The following is a 19,482-nucleotide window of genomic DNA, read 5'->3' on the forward strand; positions in this document are numbered from 1 at the left end:
TTCTTTTAGCCAGTTGCTGAGGCAAACTAACTGGTAAACATTTTCTGAATGTAAAGCTGACTGTACCCATAGAGTTCGTAGATTTTAGTCATTACTGTGCCTCTCGACGGTGGCTAGCAAAACACGTCGAGAGGTGCAACTTTCAGAACTTCTCTGTATGTGTGTGTATATATATATATATATATATATATATATATATATATATATATATATATATATATATATATATATATATATATATATATATATATATATATATATATATATATATATATATATATATATATATATATATATATATCCGCTCCCCGCTTATGTGGGTGTTCGCTCCTTCCCTCCATTGCTCAAAGTTATACCAGACAGCTCCGCTCAAAGGCCGCTCTCCGCTCACCTAAAATTTCATTCAGCTCTGGTGAAATCGCTCCACGCTCGCTCAAATTTAAAAGAGGGAGCAATTCCTGACATTGCACCTATATGACCTGAAATATTTTACATTCAAAATGAATCCCCTGAATATTTTTTCTTGCTTGCCTCTCAGGGCTTCTGTATCATTCTCTCCAAGATGCATATGTAAACATTACTCCTCAGTAAGCAGTGTGCGAAATTAACCTCAACACTACAGAGTCTGTCTTTGGGTAATGGCAGCTAAAGCTGCACTTGAATTGGCCATCATTCCCCCGTAGATTGACACAGAGAGAAAAGCGGCTCCAGAAATAGAGAGAGAGAGAGAGAGACTCTTATTGTGTGTATGTATATATGTATTGTATGTATTAAGATGCTTTGGCAAAATTGTATTGTATACAGTCATGCCAATAAAGCCACTTGAATTGAATTGAGAGAGAGAGAGAGAGAGAGAGATACTACTACTTAGTAGTTCCTGTCAGGGAATAATGGACACCCTGCAGCCAATCAGAATCGAGTATTCCCCCAGACCATGGTATAAAACTTGATGATAGTGGTAGACAGTACTTTCCACAATCTCCCATAGGTGTTTAATTACGCTGAAATCTCATGAGTGCAAAGGGCATCACACATGATTCACATTATTTTCACACTCATTAAACTATTCAGTGAGCCCTCCTGCTCTGTGAATACAGTCATGGTCACAGTGGAAGAGAACCTTCCTGTCAGGATTGACATATTCAGTCTAAGTATAAAGGTGATCACTCTGAATCACCCTTCCAACTTAGAGATCAAGAGATCCAATCAATGCCAGGAGAAGCCTTCTTGTGTATAAGGCAACAGTTGTATTTGTTGTATTTTTCCCTTTCTTTATTAACTTAATTTATTCGGTTAAAAATTTAACTTGTCACCCATTTTCAGTTCCAGCATGTAACTCACACATATTGTCTCTTTTTTAAACTTTTGTTCGTTGCAGATTAAGTAAACCAGATACAACATGTTAATTAATGAACCTCGGGGGTTTATAAACCTTTCTAAAGAGCTATTTCCGCTTGCTATCAGTCTTTATGCCTGACTCAAGCTGCATTGGTACTTAATGCGCGGATATGAGACCGATATTCATCCTTTCATTTCACTGTTGGAAACAAATAATTCACCAAAATATTGAACTATTTCTATATAGTACAAGAAGAGTCCTTTCATACTGTATTTGCAACTCATTATTATAAACTAATGAAAAGACTAAAACCAACAGTGTGTCTCTCAAGACTTTCTCACATCATTATACATGTCATCTAAAGTACTCTGTTCCCATAATACTCTTGGCTGAGATGAGTGGGACTATGAAAGAGACATTAAAGAAACAGAATTAGGAAACTAAGAATACATATGTATTATCTGCAGCAAACATACATGCATTAATCACTTTTTATTGGTCATATGTGAGTATAACATTGAAAGCTGAGTCCTTCCCCATCTCTCTTACTTGCCTACACAAGCCTGTGGATGATTTGTTTAAGTTGTTTTATGCTGCTGGACTGTAGATTTCTTTGTGATGGACTCGGGTCAAATTTTCTGTGACAGTCCAAAGGATGTGATGTTATGCATGTTCTTGAGCGCCTCATCTCAGTGCCTCTCTCCTGTCCGCTTACAGGGAGCAACAGTATCTAACATTATAGCTATTGGAAATGGAGTTCGCCAGCATAATCAAATGAGCAGCATCCAGCACAACACTGAGCCACTTTAAATAATTCAGAATTATTTGAGTAATTGTCAACGATAAAACATGTTAATTTCCAACCATTAATGTTAAATACGTGTTTTTTGGGTCATACCCCTCGTTGGTGTCCAGCTCGGTGACGTTCTCTCTCTGATTCTGCAGCAGTATGGAGCAGATGTTGTACTGGCTCTCCAGCAGCAGGAAGGAGTCCAGATTACAGCAGAGCACACTGAGCAGTCTGAAACCACACACACACACACACACACACACACACATAAACAAAAGAAATGATAATACAGAAAGTCCTGGCATTATGAGATATTGTAGCAGTGGCAGAAGCATGCAAACAAAGACCCCATGTGGACTGTGGCGATCTCCCCTGGCCCCTGGCTTGTACTGTATGTCTGCGAGTGCTGGATCACTCAACACAATTTTTCTGCAACAGCTCACCGTAGCCAATCATGAGCTTTGTTAAGTAGGAAGCCTTGGGGAAAGTTTCATGGCTCATTTTCAGTTGCTGGTAATGACACCAGGCTCAAGCAGGCAGTGAAGCTCCTGTGAAGTTTTGAGACACGTCAGTGTGTTTTAAAGTCTGTGTATTATACGGTTGAATACGTGAAAGGAGGAAAAGCTTCCACCAATCTCCTCAATTTTTTCAGTGACTTTTCAAGTTCAGTTTTAGCACTGGTGTAGCTGATGTATGTGTTGGTGTCATTTCAAGAACATCATAATTAATGTTACTCCAGGGTAAAGACTTAACCTGTCATTGCTGAACAGGTTAAGTATGGAACTTTCTTTTTTTTTTTTTCCCAGGAGGCATTTTCAAACCTAATTTTTTAAGCTCTGTTTTTTGTCACAGTTGCTTATGTTAAGGCAACCAAAATAGCTACATTTAGAAAAACATGGTTTGGGTTAAAATAAACCCTTTCACAAAGTTAAACACGTGTTTGAGGGGACTACTTCTCCCATGTGCATATTCTCCCTGTCTCCATCCATGGCCCTAGACCAAATTACCAGCACCTCCTCCCATTTGCATCAGAGCTTATCTGAATTTGGAGAGCAATTAAGTGCTTATTACAAAGGTTCTGTGCGTGTGTCACCGGTGTGAAGCATTGATCAAAACAATCTAGTTAGTGTTTATTGTCTACCTCCTCTTCACTCTACCCCTGCAATTAATTTGGCAGAACTGGCCTCTGAAATATCTGGTATCTCGCAAATTGGTATTTTTCTGGTGACAATGATGCAGCTCAACTATATTATTGTCATTTAACCCATTATTCCCATGATATTCATTGTGTGAGGGTGGGTTAGGGTTCCCCTCACTTTTAAACAGGTTTAGATCATTCTAGGTTTTAAAGTCCATAGTACTTCTCTCTCGCAAAGAGTCAGATGTCAAGATCAATAACCCTCTCATGTGTGCATTAAGTATGGAGCTAGAGCCAGGAGGTGATCTTAGCATAATCAATAGAAAGCAGGGGCAAACAGCAAGTGGCTTGTCTCTCAATGTTAAAAGCAGCATCTCTATAGCTAACTGATTTTCACTTCTTATCCTAATCCAAACAAAAATGTTAAAGTTGTTGGTTTCAGACTGAGTTAGGTGCTAGAAATATGTTTGGGTTTTTTTTTCCCAGCCACAGTTTATCTTTTAATCTGAAATTGCAGTGACAAAACTCCAGGGTGGGGATGGGAGGATAAAAGATTTCATTAGGGATTGCCAAGGGCAGAAGTTTCACTTCCCTGTTGGGGGAGACAATAATTCTTAAGATCAATTCCTGACGGGGATACCAAATGTACTGTTATATTAAATGTATATAGAGGAAAAGCTGATTACCAGGCTTACTACCAGCATGTTGATTATCCAATATTTTGGCCTCAGGATCCACAGGATTCAACTGTGATTAATAGGCAGAACAATCATGACAGTCATGACTGTAAATATCAGAATCACTGGATCCAGACCCCTGTCCCCTCTGTGAGTTCCACCTCAGGATCAGTTGATTGTGGTGAATTTCCATTTCAGTTCAATCGGATGTGTGTAGATACTATGGATTCCTAACTAAAAGGCAGGGAGATGAGGTGCCCACCAGAACAGGCCAGAGGAAGGTGTCTACCCTGCAGACAAACACCTCAAACGGCACTACCATCTCTGTGATCACCGCCCATCTGAAGAACTAAAGGTTCACTGACATTTTAAGAGTTTTTAAACTTTTATTGATGACTGTCGAGATACAATTGTGATTTGCGATTATTTTGAAGGGGTATTGTAAATTGTGACATGAAACTTTCATGTGGCACCAGGCCTACTCCAGAGTCACTTTTTTCAGACATCTATATTTCTGTTTGTGTACCAACTAAACAAACACAATAAAGCTCATCAACATGCTAAGTGGGTATGTTTTTGTAAACTTTTGAACCGGCTAGCTTTTCCCTCTATGCTTCAAGTCCCCTATTCTGGCTCAAGCTTCATACCTAATGCACAGACATGAGAGAGGTACTGATTTTTTTCATTTAACTCTCTGCATCAAAGCAAATAAGCGTAATAAAGTGAAAATTATAATAATTAAGAGATACAGTATTTCATTTCACTGCATTATCTTCCGAGCACTCATAACTGAACAGGAATACAATGACATCACGGATGAATATTGTGTGACTATCAGAAATGTAATTTTCTTTTTCCAGTCATGAATAAAGACTAATTGCCTATTACTGATAGAGAGCACATATAGGGTGAGACATTTCTCAGTTGACCAGAAACATAACGACCCATTAGCTAGTTAATAGCCGAAAAGGGGGCAGTCCTAATGCGAATAAAGCAACAAAACACGGTCTGGATGATTCATCTGCTCCTGTTTGTATCTTAATTAGTAACACAGCCTCAACCATCTTTAATATTTTCTGCAGATGCATCTTGCTGATGCTTGAGGCCATGCACGTCTTGAAATTAGTAAAAATTAGTCTTACTGCACATGAATACCATATTAGAGTAATTTTAGATTAGTTTTATGTACATGTTTCTTTCCTTCACTATCACTGCTATTAATTTACCACTATTTTTCAGAATAAGGCTTAAAAAACAACAAATGCTCAATCAAATCAAATGTTAGGATTATTTTCGCTGTTTAGAGCAACACTGATCCAGTTTTTTTTTTTGTTTTTTTTTTTACAAATCTCATTTCAATTTCTAATAGTGCCTGTTCGTTTACTGACTTACAAGTAGTAGTGCTAAGCCCTGCATGCTGTTTGTTGTGTTGTGTCTGTTTGTCCTTGTGAAGCACATCTCTTCTTTTAAGCAGCTGCTCTGATTCCTGATGTGCCGGGCAGTTATTTGGACTCCAGTTTGACTGACAACTCTACTCAGTCATTCTGACAGCAGCACAGCAAGAGGCTGTGAGAGTCCGTCAGGCCTTCTGACCTCTCTCTGTTTGAAACTAAGCTATGGGGAACCAGGTCTGCTTCCAGCTTGTCTCTTTGATAGGCTTCTTTTATCAAGTGGGGGGAAGACTGTCTGTCCAGTCCCAGGTCTTTTTAAATGTTCACCTGTTCTGAATAGTAAATCACTGGCAATACAGTAAATGGACTTGTATTTCTATAGCGCTTTTCCATTCCACCGCTCAAAGCTGCTTGTCAGATTCACCCATTCACACACACACAATCATACAGTGATGCAGAGGCTGCCATGCAAGGTGCCAACTGCTCATCAGGAGCAATTTAGGGTTCAGTATCTTGCTCAAGGACACTTCTACATGAAGCTAGGAGTAGCCGGGATTCAAACCTGTGACCTTCCGATTACTAGACGACCCGCTCTACCTGAGCTACCGCCCAGAGAAGCAGTGGAATTTTGTTGCCTGTAGGAGTTTTTATTCTAAAGTTGCATCTATTGATTGTTTTCATTGCAATTAATCTGCTTATTATTTTCTTTCGTTCCAAAACCCCAAAATATTTAATTTACTGACTTACTAGAAGAAAACCAGCAGATATTATTAGTTTCATAGTAAAAGGTTGACATTCATCATTTTGATTTGTTTCTAAGCTTTAAGAAGGCGGGTCTTTTGTAATATCGTATTCACCCTGATGAGTTGGATGCAACACAACAGACCTCTGCCTCCAGCAGAAGAGAATGTCTTTCTTGTGATGAGGATGACATCACTTCCTTCAACTCCGACAATGAAGTCACTAAATATTTAAAGTCAGGGTCAGTAGGTAACAAGGTAACAAGATGTGTCTCAAATCCAGGTGGACAAATACCAATGCTTTGCGTCGGTAATGCATGCAAGCAGCGGGGTCCTTGAATTATTTCAGAGCTCAGTTAAAAACAGATCATTTTGGGCCGGTGTTCCCCCCCATTTGTCAAGGATCTTAAAATGGAAACCCTGATCCAAGGCCTGTTTCACGAGTGAAGTCAGAACAGACACTGAACCATCTTTGCATTTTCGTTTAGAATCATATTTGTACATGTTTGGGGTTTGCAACTAATCAGCTAACAATAGTGTGTGGTGAGCAAGAAATTATTGTAAAGACAAACTGAATGGCTTGGCGCATGCAATGCACTGTTAGCTCTATAGTATACCAAACACCCTGATGTGGGTAATGTGTAAGGGCTAATTAAATATTTTGCTGTTTTAGTAAGAAAAAAGAAAGATCAGGAAAGTAACTAAATGGCCATGTAGGTTTAATTTGATTTCTCTTTGTTGTTTCATACTTGTCCTTTTCAGAAATGGGAAATGTAATCTCTTATAGGACATTAAAGAGGTTGGAAGACTTTTGAGACAATACAATCCATCTCCCCTGAGAGCTGAAGTTGTTGTCATTCAAGCTGATAGCGACTACAACTCACTTTATCTTAGGTAGGAAGATTTTATTAAAACGCCCATTTATGACAGATGATTACTCTCTTGATGATGTGCGCACATGCACCAGAGGACTTATATATAAACCAATCGCCTACAGTAATCTGCTTGCCAGTCTGACTGATGAGCATGCTACAGGTTGATTAGTCATGCCTGACAAGAGATGCAAATGGTTAGCTTTACCACTTGGGAGGCTTCTATCATTGACAGTCAGGAGGGCCCGCTTAAATCAATCATAAAATCATTAAAAGGTGCAGCAAAGCAAAGAAATGCTGCAAAAGCAAGGAATCGTTTTCCACAGGTTTGTGGAAATATGAATGCATCCCCCAAACAGTTTACAAGTTCTGCCTCTGACAAAAAAGAGACTAAATGTTTAACCACACCACTCTTTAAAAAAGACGATCTTTTATTAAGAGTTTGCTACCTGGATGAGTGCAGAGAGATGGTCTGCACATATCCACGTAGCCCGCTTCCAGCTGTACTTCAATAAAGATCAATTAGAAGCCTCATTTGGGCCTTAACACTGCAATCAACTCCCAATAGCCCTATTAAACGTTACTATACTGCAAGGAATCTTACTTGTGTTTTATTAATGAGCCTGGAACCAGAACAAAAATATCTCTTCTCTGTTGTCAATCTTAAGGTGATTTCACATCTGACTTGTTTGATACTAAATAATAATACTCTGAACTATTTATTTTCTTGTATTCATTCCTTATTTATTTCAATCTAATTAACTTACAGTGCCTTGCAAAAGCATTCACCCCCCTTGAACTTTTCCAAATTTTGTCACGTTTTAACCACAAATGTAAATGTATTTTATTGGGATTTTATGTGATAGACCAACACAAAGTGGTGCATAATTGTGAAGTGGAAGGAAATTGATACATGGTTTTTAATTTTTTTTATGAATAAAAAACAAAAGTGTGGTGTGCAAAAGTATTCACCCCCCTGAGTCAATACTTTGTAGAACCACCTTTCGCTGCAATGACAGCTGCAAGTCTTTTGGGGTAAGTCTCTACCAGCGATGCACATATAGAGACTGAAATATTCGCCCATTCTTCCCTGCAAAATAGCTTAAGCATAGTCTGATTGGATGAAGAGTGTCTGGGAACAGCAATTTTCAAGTCTTGCTGGAGATTCTCAAGTTGATTTAGGTCTGGACTTTGACTGGGCCATTCTAACATGAATATGCTTTGATCTAAACCATTCCATTGTAGCTCTGGCTGTATGTTAAGGCTCGTTGACCTGCTGGAAGGTGAAACTCCAACCCAGTCTCAAGCCTTTTGCAGACTCTAACAGGTTTTCTTCCAAGATTGTCCTGTATTCGGCTCCATCCATCTTCCCATCAACTCAGACCGGCTTCCCTGTCCCTGATGAAGAAAAGCCTCCCCACAGTATGATGCTGCCACCACTATGTTTCACGGTGGGGACGGTGTGTTCGGGTGATGTGCAGTGTTAGTTTTTTGCCACACATAGCGTTTTGCATTTAGGGCCAAAAAACATCAATTTTCACCTTCCTCAACATGTTTGTTGTGCCCCCCACATGGCTTGTGGCAAACTACATGGCTTTGTTTCAACAATGGCTCTCTTCTTGCCACTCTTCCATAAAGGCCAGATTTGTGGAGTGCATGACTAATAGTTGTCCTGTGCACAGATTCTCCCACCTGAGCTGTGGATCCGGAACTCCGCCAGAGTTATCATGGGCCTCTTGGCTGCTTCTCTGATCAATGCTCTCCTTGCCCGGCCTGTCAGTTTAGGTGGTAGGCCATGTCTTGGTAGGTTTGCAGTTGTGCCATACTCTTTCCATTTTCAGGTGATGGATTGAACAGTGCTCTGTGAGATGTTCAAGGCTTGGGATATTTTTTCATATCCTGACCACGCTTTAAACTTCTCTACAACTTTATCCCTGACCTGTCTTGTGTGTTCCTTGGGCTTCATGATGCTGTTTGTTAACTAATGTTCTCTAGCAAACCTCTGAGTCTTTCACAGAACAGCTGTATTTACACTAAGATGAGTTTACACACAGGTGGACTCCATTTACTAATTAGGTGACTTCTGAAGGCAACTGGTTGCACTGGATTTTATTTAAGGGTATCGGAGTAAAGGGGGGTGAATACTTTCGCACATCACACTTTTCTGTTTTTTATTTGTAAAACCATGTATCATTTTCCTTCCACTTCACAATATGCAACACTTTGTGTTGGTTCATCACATAAAATCCCAATAAAATAAATGCACATTTGTGGTTCAAAAGTGAAAAAATGTGGAAAGGTTCAACGGGGTGAATACTTTTGCAAGGCACTGTAAGTCTAGGGCAATGAGGACAATGAATTAAAATGAAGACAAAAACATCTTCATCTTCTCTACATCTACAGCTTCCACCTTATTGCATAGATGGCCAGTTTAACAAGATTTGTTATGTGTGTCCTTCCTCATCTCATTGCTGAGATATCTTTAAATTAGTATGTCCATTTTTATAATAATATGTCAAGTGCTTGGAGAAGTTTTTGCTGCTGACATAAAAAATGATCTCATCAAATCATGTGTGAAGTTCTGCCGCAGCACACACACTTGATGTGTTCAGAGTCATCAATAGCAAAGAGAGGGGAAAAAAAGGCATCTAAACAATTCAGACAGGGAAAACACATGGGGAAAGAGAGCTGGTTGGCATCACAACAAAGAGGCTTTTAGTATGAAGGAAAAGGACAGAGGGATTTTAGCTCTCATTAGCTCGTGAGGATCAAGAGTGATGGAAATTGTGGTTTCTTTTTTCAAGAGGGCTGCACTTCAGGAAAGCTTAGTGCATTTTTGCTTGACAGTGGTGAAGCGATTAAACCTGCACTAAAAGTTGTCCTATGAAGAATCAAAAGCTTAGACATTCTGCCTGACTGAAGTAGTTTAGATGAATCTGGTGGCTGAGTTACTTTACAAACTTTATTTTTTGTCCCAATTAAAAAGAAAAAAGAAAAAAAAGAAAATTAACTTATCCTACTATAGGATATCTGTGTATCTTAGGCTTGATGGGTCATTTTCCTCTCTGCCAAAGAACTCAATAGTTGTCCAAAAAACGAATTAAAATACACATCAATGACCTACAGCAGTACAGAAGCAATACTTGATTATAATGCTTTTTTGTCAGGGTTTCCTGTGATTTGGATATTGGTTTTTGCCATATTGCTATTTCAATTATATTTTGATAAAGCTAGATCGCAAGCTACTTATATCAACCTACAGTGTCTCCACTGTTTTGAGTTCCACATGCAAGCATCAAGTTTAATATGGTAAGTATGCTTGCATGTGGAACTCAAAACAGTGGAGACACTGTAGGTTGATATAAGTAGCTTGCGATCTAGCTAGTTCAATACACTTAAATTAACTTTACTTAAATCGTAACTTCAAAGTTTCTACGAATGGACATTGGTTTCTAACTTTTGCCTCGAGTTACAACTAAAATCACAGCCTTCCATTTCAAATGTTGGTTAAATAGCTAGCTAGCCAGCTGTGCCTGAGGCTTGGCATTTCATTACCCATATAAAATGTTGTATACTACTTACTTACTACCCTATAAACTGGTGGAATGGACCTCCACAAACTCAGATATTATGTTAAGAAAGGGGGATACTAAAAGGATTGCAAGACCATACACTGCATTCGGTTTCCCTTGACCCCTCAACTTTCATTGGTAGATTCTTACTCTGGCTTCACTGTTAACACTGGGTGACACACATTTTCTACAGTGAACATGGGCAGTGTAGTTATTTTGAGTAAATTCCAGGTACTGTCATGTTGCCATAAATGCTCACTGTGCATTAAATGTGTGTTCTTAAATCTGCAGCTGAAAATAGGACACTAAAATGCACCATTTACAGCAAAAATGACATTGCCCAGCTGCTTTAGGAGATTATTGAGCATTTACTGCTTTATATTTATGAAATGTTCCACCATTCAACCTTCACAGAATAAAAGCACCTGAAGTACCAAACTGAGTGGTAGGGAACAGATGTACAGGTACAGAGAAGCCTACATCATTTGAAATACATAAATTTATATTTATTTCACAATTAAAGCATCTTTCTACACATGAGCTTCACTCAGTTTCTGCTCTTTGCACAAATCAGATTACTGTACACGTGGAAACAATACATTAACTTCTGTTTGTTTAGTTTTAGGAATGTAGGAAAAACCCCATCAGAAAGAATAACAACCTGCAGCTGTCATCTCTTATTCATTATGTGGCCAACGTGATAGATCGACACCTGTGCAGATTATTGAGGCCGAGTCCTTCTATTGTGGTCCTGCAATCACACAAGCTAGCAGCCTTTGTGATTGTGTTTGACCTTAGATGAAATCAAGTTTCTGTCTCTCCAGGTTTACAAGATGTACACCAACTAAAGCAAAAGGATTTGTGAACAATGAGATTCATGATCAAACACAAGTCTTAAACCCTTATGAATACATCGGTCAAGAATAGCATTTTTTGTTATTAATACTGACCTCAGAGCAAAATCAATAAATCTTTATTTTTTTTGTCCCTTCCGGTGATTTTTGTGTCCTCTATTCATCAGTGATATATACATAAAAGAACAAAGAGTCTCCTTATCAGACAGGCGTTTGGTTGCCAGGTTGTCAGCCTAATTAGAGTTCCTTTTTTTAAACCAACTGTATGTCTCAGTAGAAAACACAAAACTCTATTGTACCTGGCATCTAAGCGTATCTGCAGGTTTCAGAGTCAATCCTTATTACTTTTAGATGCTATCTGTGATTCTGTTTAATTCAAAAGATGCAGAATCATATAAACAAATGGAAGGAAGAGCGACTTGGATCTGGATAATGATGAAACACAAGCACATGCTCCTTATGCATTGGTAGGTTAATACTATCCACAAGGAGGGGAACAAAACTCTGAAAGTGTCCTTTATCATCACAGCCAGGTTATTAAAACCAAGACCAATGCATATCATGTTTGATTGTTTGACCCACAGGTAGAAAGTATTGGGGACAATTGCCTTGTTTTTCAATCAAATACTCATGACATTGGGGCTTCTTTAAGTTCAATATATCCATTAGCAGTGCAGCTACATTATTAAAAACACAACTAATGCATATCATGTGTGATTCTTTGACCCAGAGGGGATCCAGTGTGGGTTCAATGATCTTTTCCCATCATGTAACCCTGATATTAAGGCATTTTTAGGTGAAATAATCTTTTGTTTTTGCAGCTACATTATTAAAAAACAAGACTAAGGCCTTGCACATGCCATTGTTTGACCCTGAGGTAGATCAGTGTCGGGTCAATGGTTTTGTTTTCAAACTTTTGGCTAAGAGAAGAAAGCCTTTCTTACTTTTCTAACTAAGAACACAGTTTGCCTTGAATTTCAAGAGAGAATCTATTCCCTTCTTTGTAGACAGTCACAGAAAAATAAATCAAGCTGGCACTTTATAATTAAATACTGTGATGAAATGTCTGTAGCTTAACTGGGCAATGAGGGAAAAAATTGGGGATTGTGTTCAGCTGGGTGAAAAATACAAAACAAGTTTTGTATATTGATGAAAACTGTTTTGTGTTTTCTGTAAAAAAAAAAAACGATATTCTTGTGGTTGGGCAGTTTTGTGAGTTTAGTTTGTAACCATTAAACTACCTGACTTTAGTGCAGATTTTGCAGACCTTTACACTGCAGGGGGCACTCTTCTCCACTAAATGCAAATTGGACCAACCCATACTACAACAGTTAACCCGTAAAATAATTAAATACAGCTTTACATCAAGGGAAATCACACTGCTGGTATGTTAAAATCCAATACATATATATAATGTGAGCTAATCATAATCCAATAGATGCCTGTGTAAGGACAAGTTTCAATGCACGAATCGCTGATGTTGATACTTCCTATGATGGTTTAGCTTCTGCAGTGTGTGCTGCATGTTTCACTGGTCTGTGGTGAAGCGTCCTCTAGACCTCCTGCCCACAGCATCCTGAAGCAGTGGAGGAAGATTGGTTTTTCAAACACTGCAACAGCAGGTCTCTCCTGCCAGCTGCCTTCAGTTCCCGAGTGGTTGTATAATGTATGAAATGACAGTGTGAAAAAGGGGCTGCTCATAGTGATGAATCTACAGAGGACCTTCACCTGAATCTGCTCTTTATAGTGTGTTTCTGCCCATTGTTGATGGTTCTCTCTCACTGCTCTCATTATGTAGTTTTTGGACCACCATCAGCAGACAGCGAGAGTTGATGATGTACATTGTGGAGTTTTAAGCAGCTAAAGAGCCAGATATTTCTGTCAGGACAACAGAGTTTACAGGAGAGAGAATATAGAGTGCCACAGGAATGAATCCTTAAGCTATTGAATAAGTTAGCAAGTTTGTGAGTTTTTGTTAATGCGTCTTTGTTCATGTTTTTCACTACATTGGCAAATACCCTGCATTTGAATAAAAAAGTGTTGTGCATGTCTTAAAAAAGGGGATCGCTAACAGGTAGCTAAATGAGACTACAAAAGTTCTCAGTGACATTAAACCCTATCACATTAAACACGGAGACTCATCTTCTCACTTGTCAGTCTTGACAGGCCAAACTATTCAAACTCTAACTGTACAACTTGTAGATTTATACATTTAGAATTAAATGTGTATTGTGGGGAACCCATTAGCTCAGTTGGTAGAGCAGGCATCCCATGTACAGAGGCTTTGTCCTCGCTGCAGCGCCCCTGGGTTCGAGTCCCAGCCTGGGGTACTTGGCTGCGTGTCAACCCCCCTCTCTCATATCCTGTTTCCTGTCATCTCTGAAATGTCCTATCAATAAAGCCATAAAATGTGTTTTTTGGGGGGGTTTTTTGATACTCACATTTTTTTTTTGAGTTTTTTTATATTTGAACAAAAAAACACATATATTTCAATTATGTATTCATACAATGCGTTTTTTATATCTGCTGTGATTATATCGTGATATATATATTTTGTATAATTATATATAATATTGCGGATACTATACTGTATACTTAATAATAAATATTACAGTATACAGCTTTCATATTACAACCTTCAGTGCCATTCCTATCTTGACCCATTTTTGCTCTCCTCTGTTCTGTGTGCTTTTTAATTCTTTATTTCTTTAGACACATTGTTTATTAATCACTGCAATGTCCTTGCTGCAATACTGATGTAATTTCCCCTCCTGGGATCAATAGAGCGCTATCCCTGTACAATGGTACCATAACCCTTCAGGCTGTGTATAATCAGAAAATCAAACGTAGATAGATACTGTTGTATTGTGGGGGATGCTGCATTAAAAGGGACAGGGCTTAAGCCTTTTTGGGGGGCAATGTTTAGAATTCACATTGGTAAAGTGAACAGTGTATAATAACGTAATAATACAACAATGTGCAAAGCTTGATGGTTGGAGAATTTGAACTGGATTGACGTCATGGCAAAAACCTAGAAGACCCCTTTTCACTGTATTTGAGATTTTTTGCCATTTCCGATTCCAATAAAGGATGGAAGTGAACTGATCCAGCTGTGTGGAGCCTTCAAACATCAAAATGTAACAGCACATTTACCCGTCTTAACCAGCAACCTCTAATACCTCAAAATTAGCATGGTATGACTGGCTAACTGATAGTAAAACACTACATTTAGCACATTTTGCGAGGGCGCGGTGTAGTTTAAATCCATCAGTCTGGGTGGTAAAAAGAACAGAGAATCTTGTTCCTTTCACTTGGCCTCTGGATGTTAATAGAAGTGGGCTCACTGACAGGCACAGGCAGAGTGAGTGAGTCAGCTGGGCTCCAAACAAGTCAAAGCTATTGTGATTGAGGCAAAGGAATGCACAGCAGCTACTGGAGCATTGCACACCAAACCAAGACACATGTACCTGTGTATGGAATGACATTCTCTTACACAGAGTGCTCTACATCAAATCCCCCTCCTTTAAAAGAAAATGTTTTTCTTCTTGCTCCTATAGTTAAATGTTTGAGCGTCGCTGTGTAGGATGATGTATGTCAGAAGGTTGGTATGGCCGCACAAATAATTGAAATATTATCAAAATCTTAGTTTGGCCAAGGGGAAAATAACAGCTGCAATTTTTTTGATGAAGGTTAAATGTGTGACAAAACAGAACTATAAATAAGTAATTTTAGTGCACAAGGTAGTTTGTTACACAGAACCATCTGGAAAGGAGCTGCAAGAAAGCAGGCGCTTTCAAAACCTGTTCGGCAGGCGACTGGACAAACAGTCTATCACAGTCGATCAAGAGGCAAACTCTAACCAATCAAATGAACAGCAGCAGAGTGCTACCACCAGTGAAGCCTGTTGGTAAATCAAACTCGAGCTGAAGCCATTGAGAGAAGAGCGAAAACATCTTTCCATCGAGAAGGTACAAGTTATTTCTTGCTCTTCTTTTAATAAGATACTCTCCAGTTCTGATATAACTGATGCTATAGCAGCAGCTAAGCTATCTTCTTGAGGGGCCACCGTGCAAATCATCACTACAAAAGATCAGATCATCATGACATTAGAGATATCCTGGCCTACAAACCTTTTGTCTCCAGATGTAAGAAAACATATTTATTTGGTACAGCCTTGAACAGATTTTACATAAAATAAAAATTGTGATGGAAAAATGATCATTCTCACTCATCATGAATGTTGTAATGTCTGTCAAAATAATCGCAATATGATCCCTTTGTTCCCGAGTTTGCACAGCCTCACTCAAAGTGCATATTTTCTCTGTGCTCATTGAAAATATATTGCCATAAATATGAGGCATGCATACGAGCATGATTTGTGACATCACAAACCGTTTGGAAGCAAATCCTGGTCCAAGATTCGTTATTTGCATTTTCTGACATTTTTAACGAGGGAGAAGAAATAGGTGCTATTTTAAGGATCTTCTATGTTGATTAGGTTTTCTTTTTTTTAAACCAAGCCAGACCAACATTGGAGAATTCTTATGGATGTCTTTATACATGTGTGACGGATGTCTTTAATTCTCTGAAAAACATGTCTCCTAACTGAATTTAATTTAATTTAATTAAATTTTTTTTATTGACACTTAAGTGTTTATTGCTGATGCTTTAGATCAGACTTTATCTGCTTGATGATCAGACGCCATAAGACGCCCTTTCAACCTTCAACCCCGTCTCGTAGAAATTAGAACTAATTGGGAGACATCTTGTGTAAAACTTTGCATATTCATAGATTCTGGAATGTTTAATGAGGGAGAAGGAGTAGGTGCTATTTAAGGATTTTAATGTGGCAATTATGCTGTTTTTTCTGCAAAAAAAAACATGTCAGACATGTCATTAGAGAAATTTTATGTATACCTTGATACACACATCAAGGGGATCTCAAACAATCAAACTAACCCAAGCTACAATATGCAACTTTCTTCAAATTGTTTTTTTGTTGTTTTTTTTAAATCATAGTCATTTTTACTGTGTTATCAGTGGAGTATTAACTTGTACTGCAACCCTACCCCTGAAATTGAACCTTAACTCAAAACTATAGATAGCTTTTCATTTAAGAAGGATTTCTTCACCCCCTTCACACTTATGATGTCTGTTCTTCATAAATATAGAAATACACACACATACAGACACACACACACACACACACACACACACACACACACACACACACACACACACACACACAGCCCAGCTTATTTCTCTCTTATCCAGAGAAATCCTTTCATCAGCTTTTCAGTGCTGGGTAATCAAAGTATAAAGCGCCATGTCAGTCTGCTAGTGCCAGAGGCTGATGTGTGAGTGTGGGTGTGAGTGTGTACGAATATGCGTGTGCAGTCACCAGGTGCTAATACGATAACGTGTGTGTCCTCGCCAATGTTAAGTAGTATGGAAAAAATATCAATCTCACCTCAGGCCGAATGTGTGAGACTGCTCGTAGTGGAACAGGGAATTAATCTTCGCGTCTGAGTTCACAGCAATCAGCCTGTCAATCAAATCCTGAGGAGTAAAATGGTAGGCTATGACAACAAATGCAGCAGTGAAGCAAAAATTAAAGCAGCATGGGTATTTATATGGATGGTGAGAAATGTACATCAGCCTCAGTGTATTGGGTGTTAAAGAGAAAGGTTTGCGAGGTAAAACAAATGTGTGGGTGGTGGTTAAATGCTAAATAAAAAGAGCAAACATGCCCTCAAATGGATGAAAGAGGCATTGCATGAAGTCGGGACGACACTGTGTGGAAAACACTCACAGGGATGGAGGTTGGCATCTCTCTCAGGGTGTATTCACTCTTGTTGGCTAAAGGCTGCCGACCCAGGAGCTCCCACACCGATTGGGAAGAGGAGAGCAGGTTGACCAAGGACAGAAAGGACTGGTGAGACAGAAAGTGAGACAGATGATTTAAGAGATAGAGAAGGTAGTAAAAAAAAACAAGCAAGAAATAGAATGGCAATCAATAGAGTGCATACCTCTGCCAAGGCCCAACATTCCCCTTTTGTACTCACTCATAGATACAGTTGTAATTGAGATCCATTAATTATTTGTCAAAATCCATTCAGTAGTTCCTGTGTAATGATAATGACAAACCAACCAACCAACCAACCAACAAACAAACAGACACAGGTGAAAACATAACATTCTTGGCAGAGTTGAGAAACAATTAAAAAGTGAAAATAATCTACACTCCAAACTCACAATTGATCATAACAGGAATTCTCTGAAATTAAAAGCTACATGAGATTTTGAACATAAACATAGCAGCAACAACTGTTTCTATGAAGAAAAAGGCTATGCAGTAACAGAATCATGATCCATATTTAATCACCACTACCTAATTTCACAGTTTAATCCAAGTTTTGAGAGCAGTGTGTTCTGAAGCCTTTTCATGTTTTTCAACTTTTTTGACTGGATGACACATGTATTTGTTTTTGTCTGAGATGCTGCTGCCCTGACACGATATCTAGTTGCAGCGATTGTCTGGAATGCATGCAACCTTTAAAGTTTGAACCATATGTGAAAACTGATCTAGTGTGGAGTCACTGATGATGATTCAGGCAACTGTCATCAAGATTTACTCTAATTTAATGCTACTTATATTGTAATTTGTGCCATCTATTCCATGGATTTCCACAAAATTTGGATGGAGGATGGGCCTCTGAATAAAGGGACGGAGCCAGGATTTTTTCTCACTTTTCTTTAACATTCAGGGATCAGATAGGTTGATAAAATAAAAAATGAGATGGCTCACTAGTCAGTTGATATTGATATCAAGCCACAATGATATGACAAAAAAATTGGTCAATTGAAAGAACAAAATTTCGCAAACTAATTTGAATAAATCGAATAATTGTTTCAGTCATTTTTCCAGCAAAGATATCAAATATTTGCTGGTTCCATCTTCTTAAATGTGAGCATATGCTGCTTTTCTGTGTAATTAATAACTTTTGGACTGTTGTTGGACAAAAGAAGCTATTTGAAGATGTCACTTTGGAGCATTTATTTAAATTTTTTGACAGATTATGAGCTAATCTTTTTATTTTGAAGACAATAGTTTTTTAATTATTGATGAAACTGCTTGTTAGTTGAAGCCCTAATATTTAGAAATTCAGCGGGGTGCTTTTGACCCTGACGAAATTTTTAATTAATGTTTAAACAAAGCAAACCTGAAAAAAAAGGATGTTACAGAAATAGAAAGCTGCTGATGGTGTGTTAGCAATGTGTGAACACCATGAAATTACATCTGAACATGTGAACACAACAGCAGCCTGAAGGATAGACGTCTTTCTGCTGTCATCAAGAAGAAAATGGAAATACATAAATTAGAAGAAAAACAATAACACAGTGAAGCGCAATGAAACATACATGGAAGGAGGAAACCCTTTAACAATCGCAATGGTTGTGAGAAAGGATATAAACATCTGTGGGGTTTTTTTCAGGTTAACAGTTATCTCTATTGTTTTATCTGCTCCTGCCTGTCTGATCTTTCAAAGGTGCATTACAGACTTTGACATGTGTTGTTGTCTGTCTCCTTCCGTTTGAACGAATCTGAGATCATCACAGCTGAAAACACATCAGATTCTCCCCACTTTACAAATCAGAGCTAATTTGCCAGAAATGCCTGTGCCACACAGGTTGAGGCACCAAACGTTACACATTTTTCAAATTGCAAATTTTATCGCTTTCCACTACAAAGTCAGTTCTGGGACTCTGTTGCCTCTGTGCTGGATGGGATGGACTTGAAGGTCTGCCTGTATGTTCGTAACCTGGCAGCTGACCCACTGATAAGGCAGGCTTTAAAGTCACCAGTGGCAGGGCACAGTTCACACTTCACTGGCTGTCTGTCTTCACTTGGCTAGCTTCACTGAGAGAGATGGCTTGGCTGCTGTCAGAGGCCAGCATCAGACACAGTATACAGAAACACACTAGAGCTTCAAAGTCTGGGCCTGTCCTGGACTAGGCCTGCAAATCCTATCCCAAAAAAATCTAAAAATGAAGCCTCATGCAAAGAGGAGTCGGTCTTAGGGTTTAAAACAGTGAGAGTCTACATAA

General features: G+C 38.6%; 1 protein-coding gene across 2 annotated transcripts in view; it reads right to left on the minus strand.

Moving 5' to 3' along the window:
• tbc1d32 (TBC1 domain family, member 32) overlaps window positions 1-19,482 on the minus strand; it is a 92,279-nt gene that overhangs the window by 49,843 nt on the left and 22,954 nt on the right. For both annotated transcript variants that reach the window (XM_030406266.1, XM_030406267.1), the window contains exons 22-24: window positions 17,186-17,305; window positions 16,844-16,932; window positions 2,238-2,360 (exon numbers count right to left, since the gene is read on the minus strand). In XM_030406266.1, the coding sequence (XP_030262126.1) occupies window positions 2,238-2,360; window positions 16,844-16,932; window positions 17,186-17,305 (332 nt within the window). The remainder of the gene's footprint in view (window positions 1-2,237; window positions 2,361-16,843; window positions 16,933-17,185; window positions 17,306-19,482) is intronic.

Source organism: Sparus aurata, chromosome 22, assembly GCF_900880675.1.
Source record: "Sparus aurata chromosome 22, fSpaAur1.1, whole genome shotgun sequence".
NCBI lineage: Eukaryota > Metazoa > Chordata > Actinopteri > Spariformes > Sparidae > Sparus > Sparus aurata.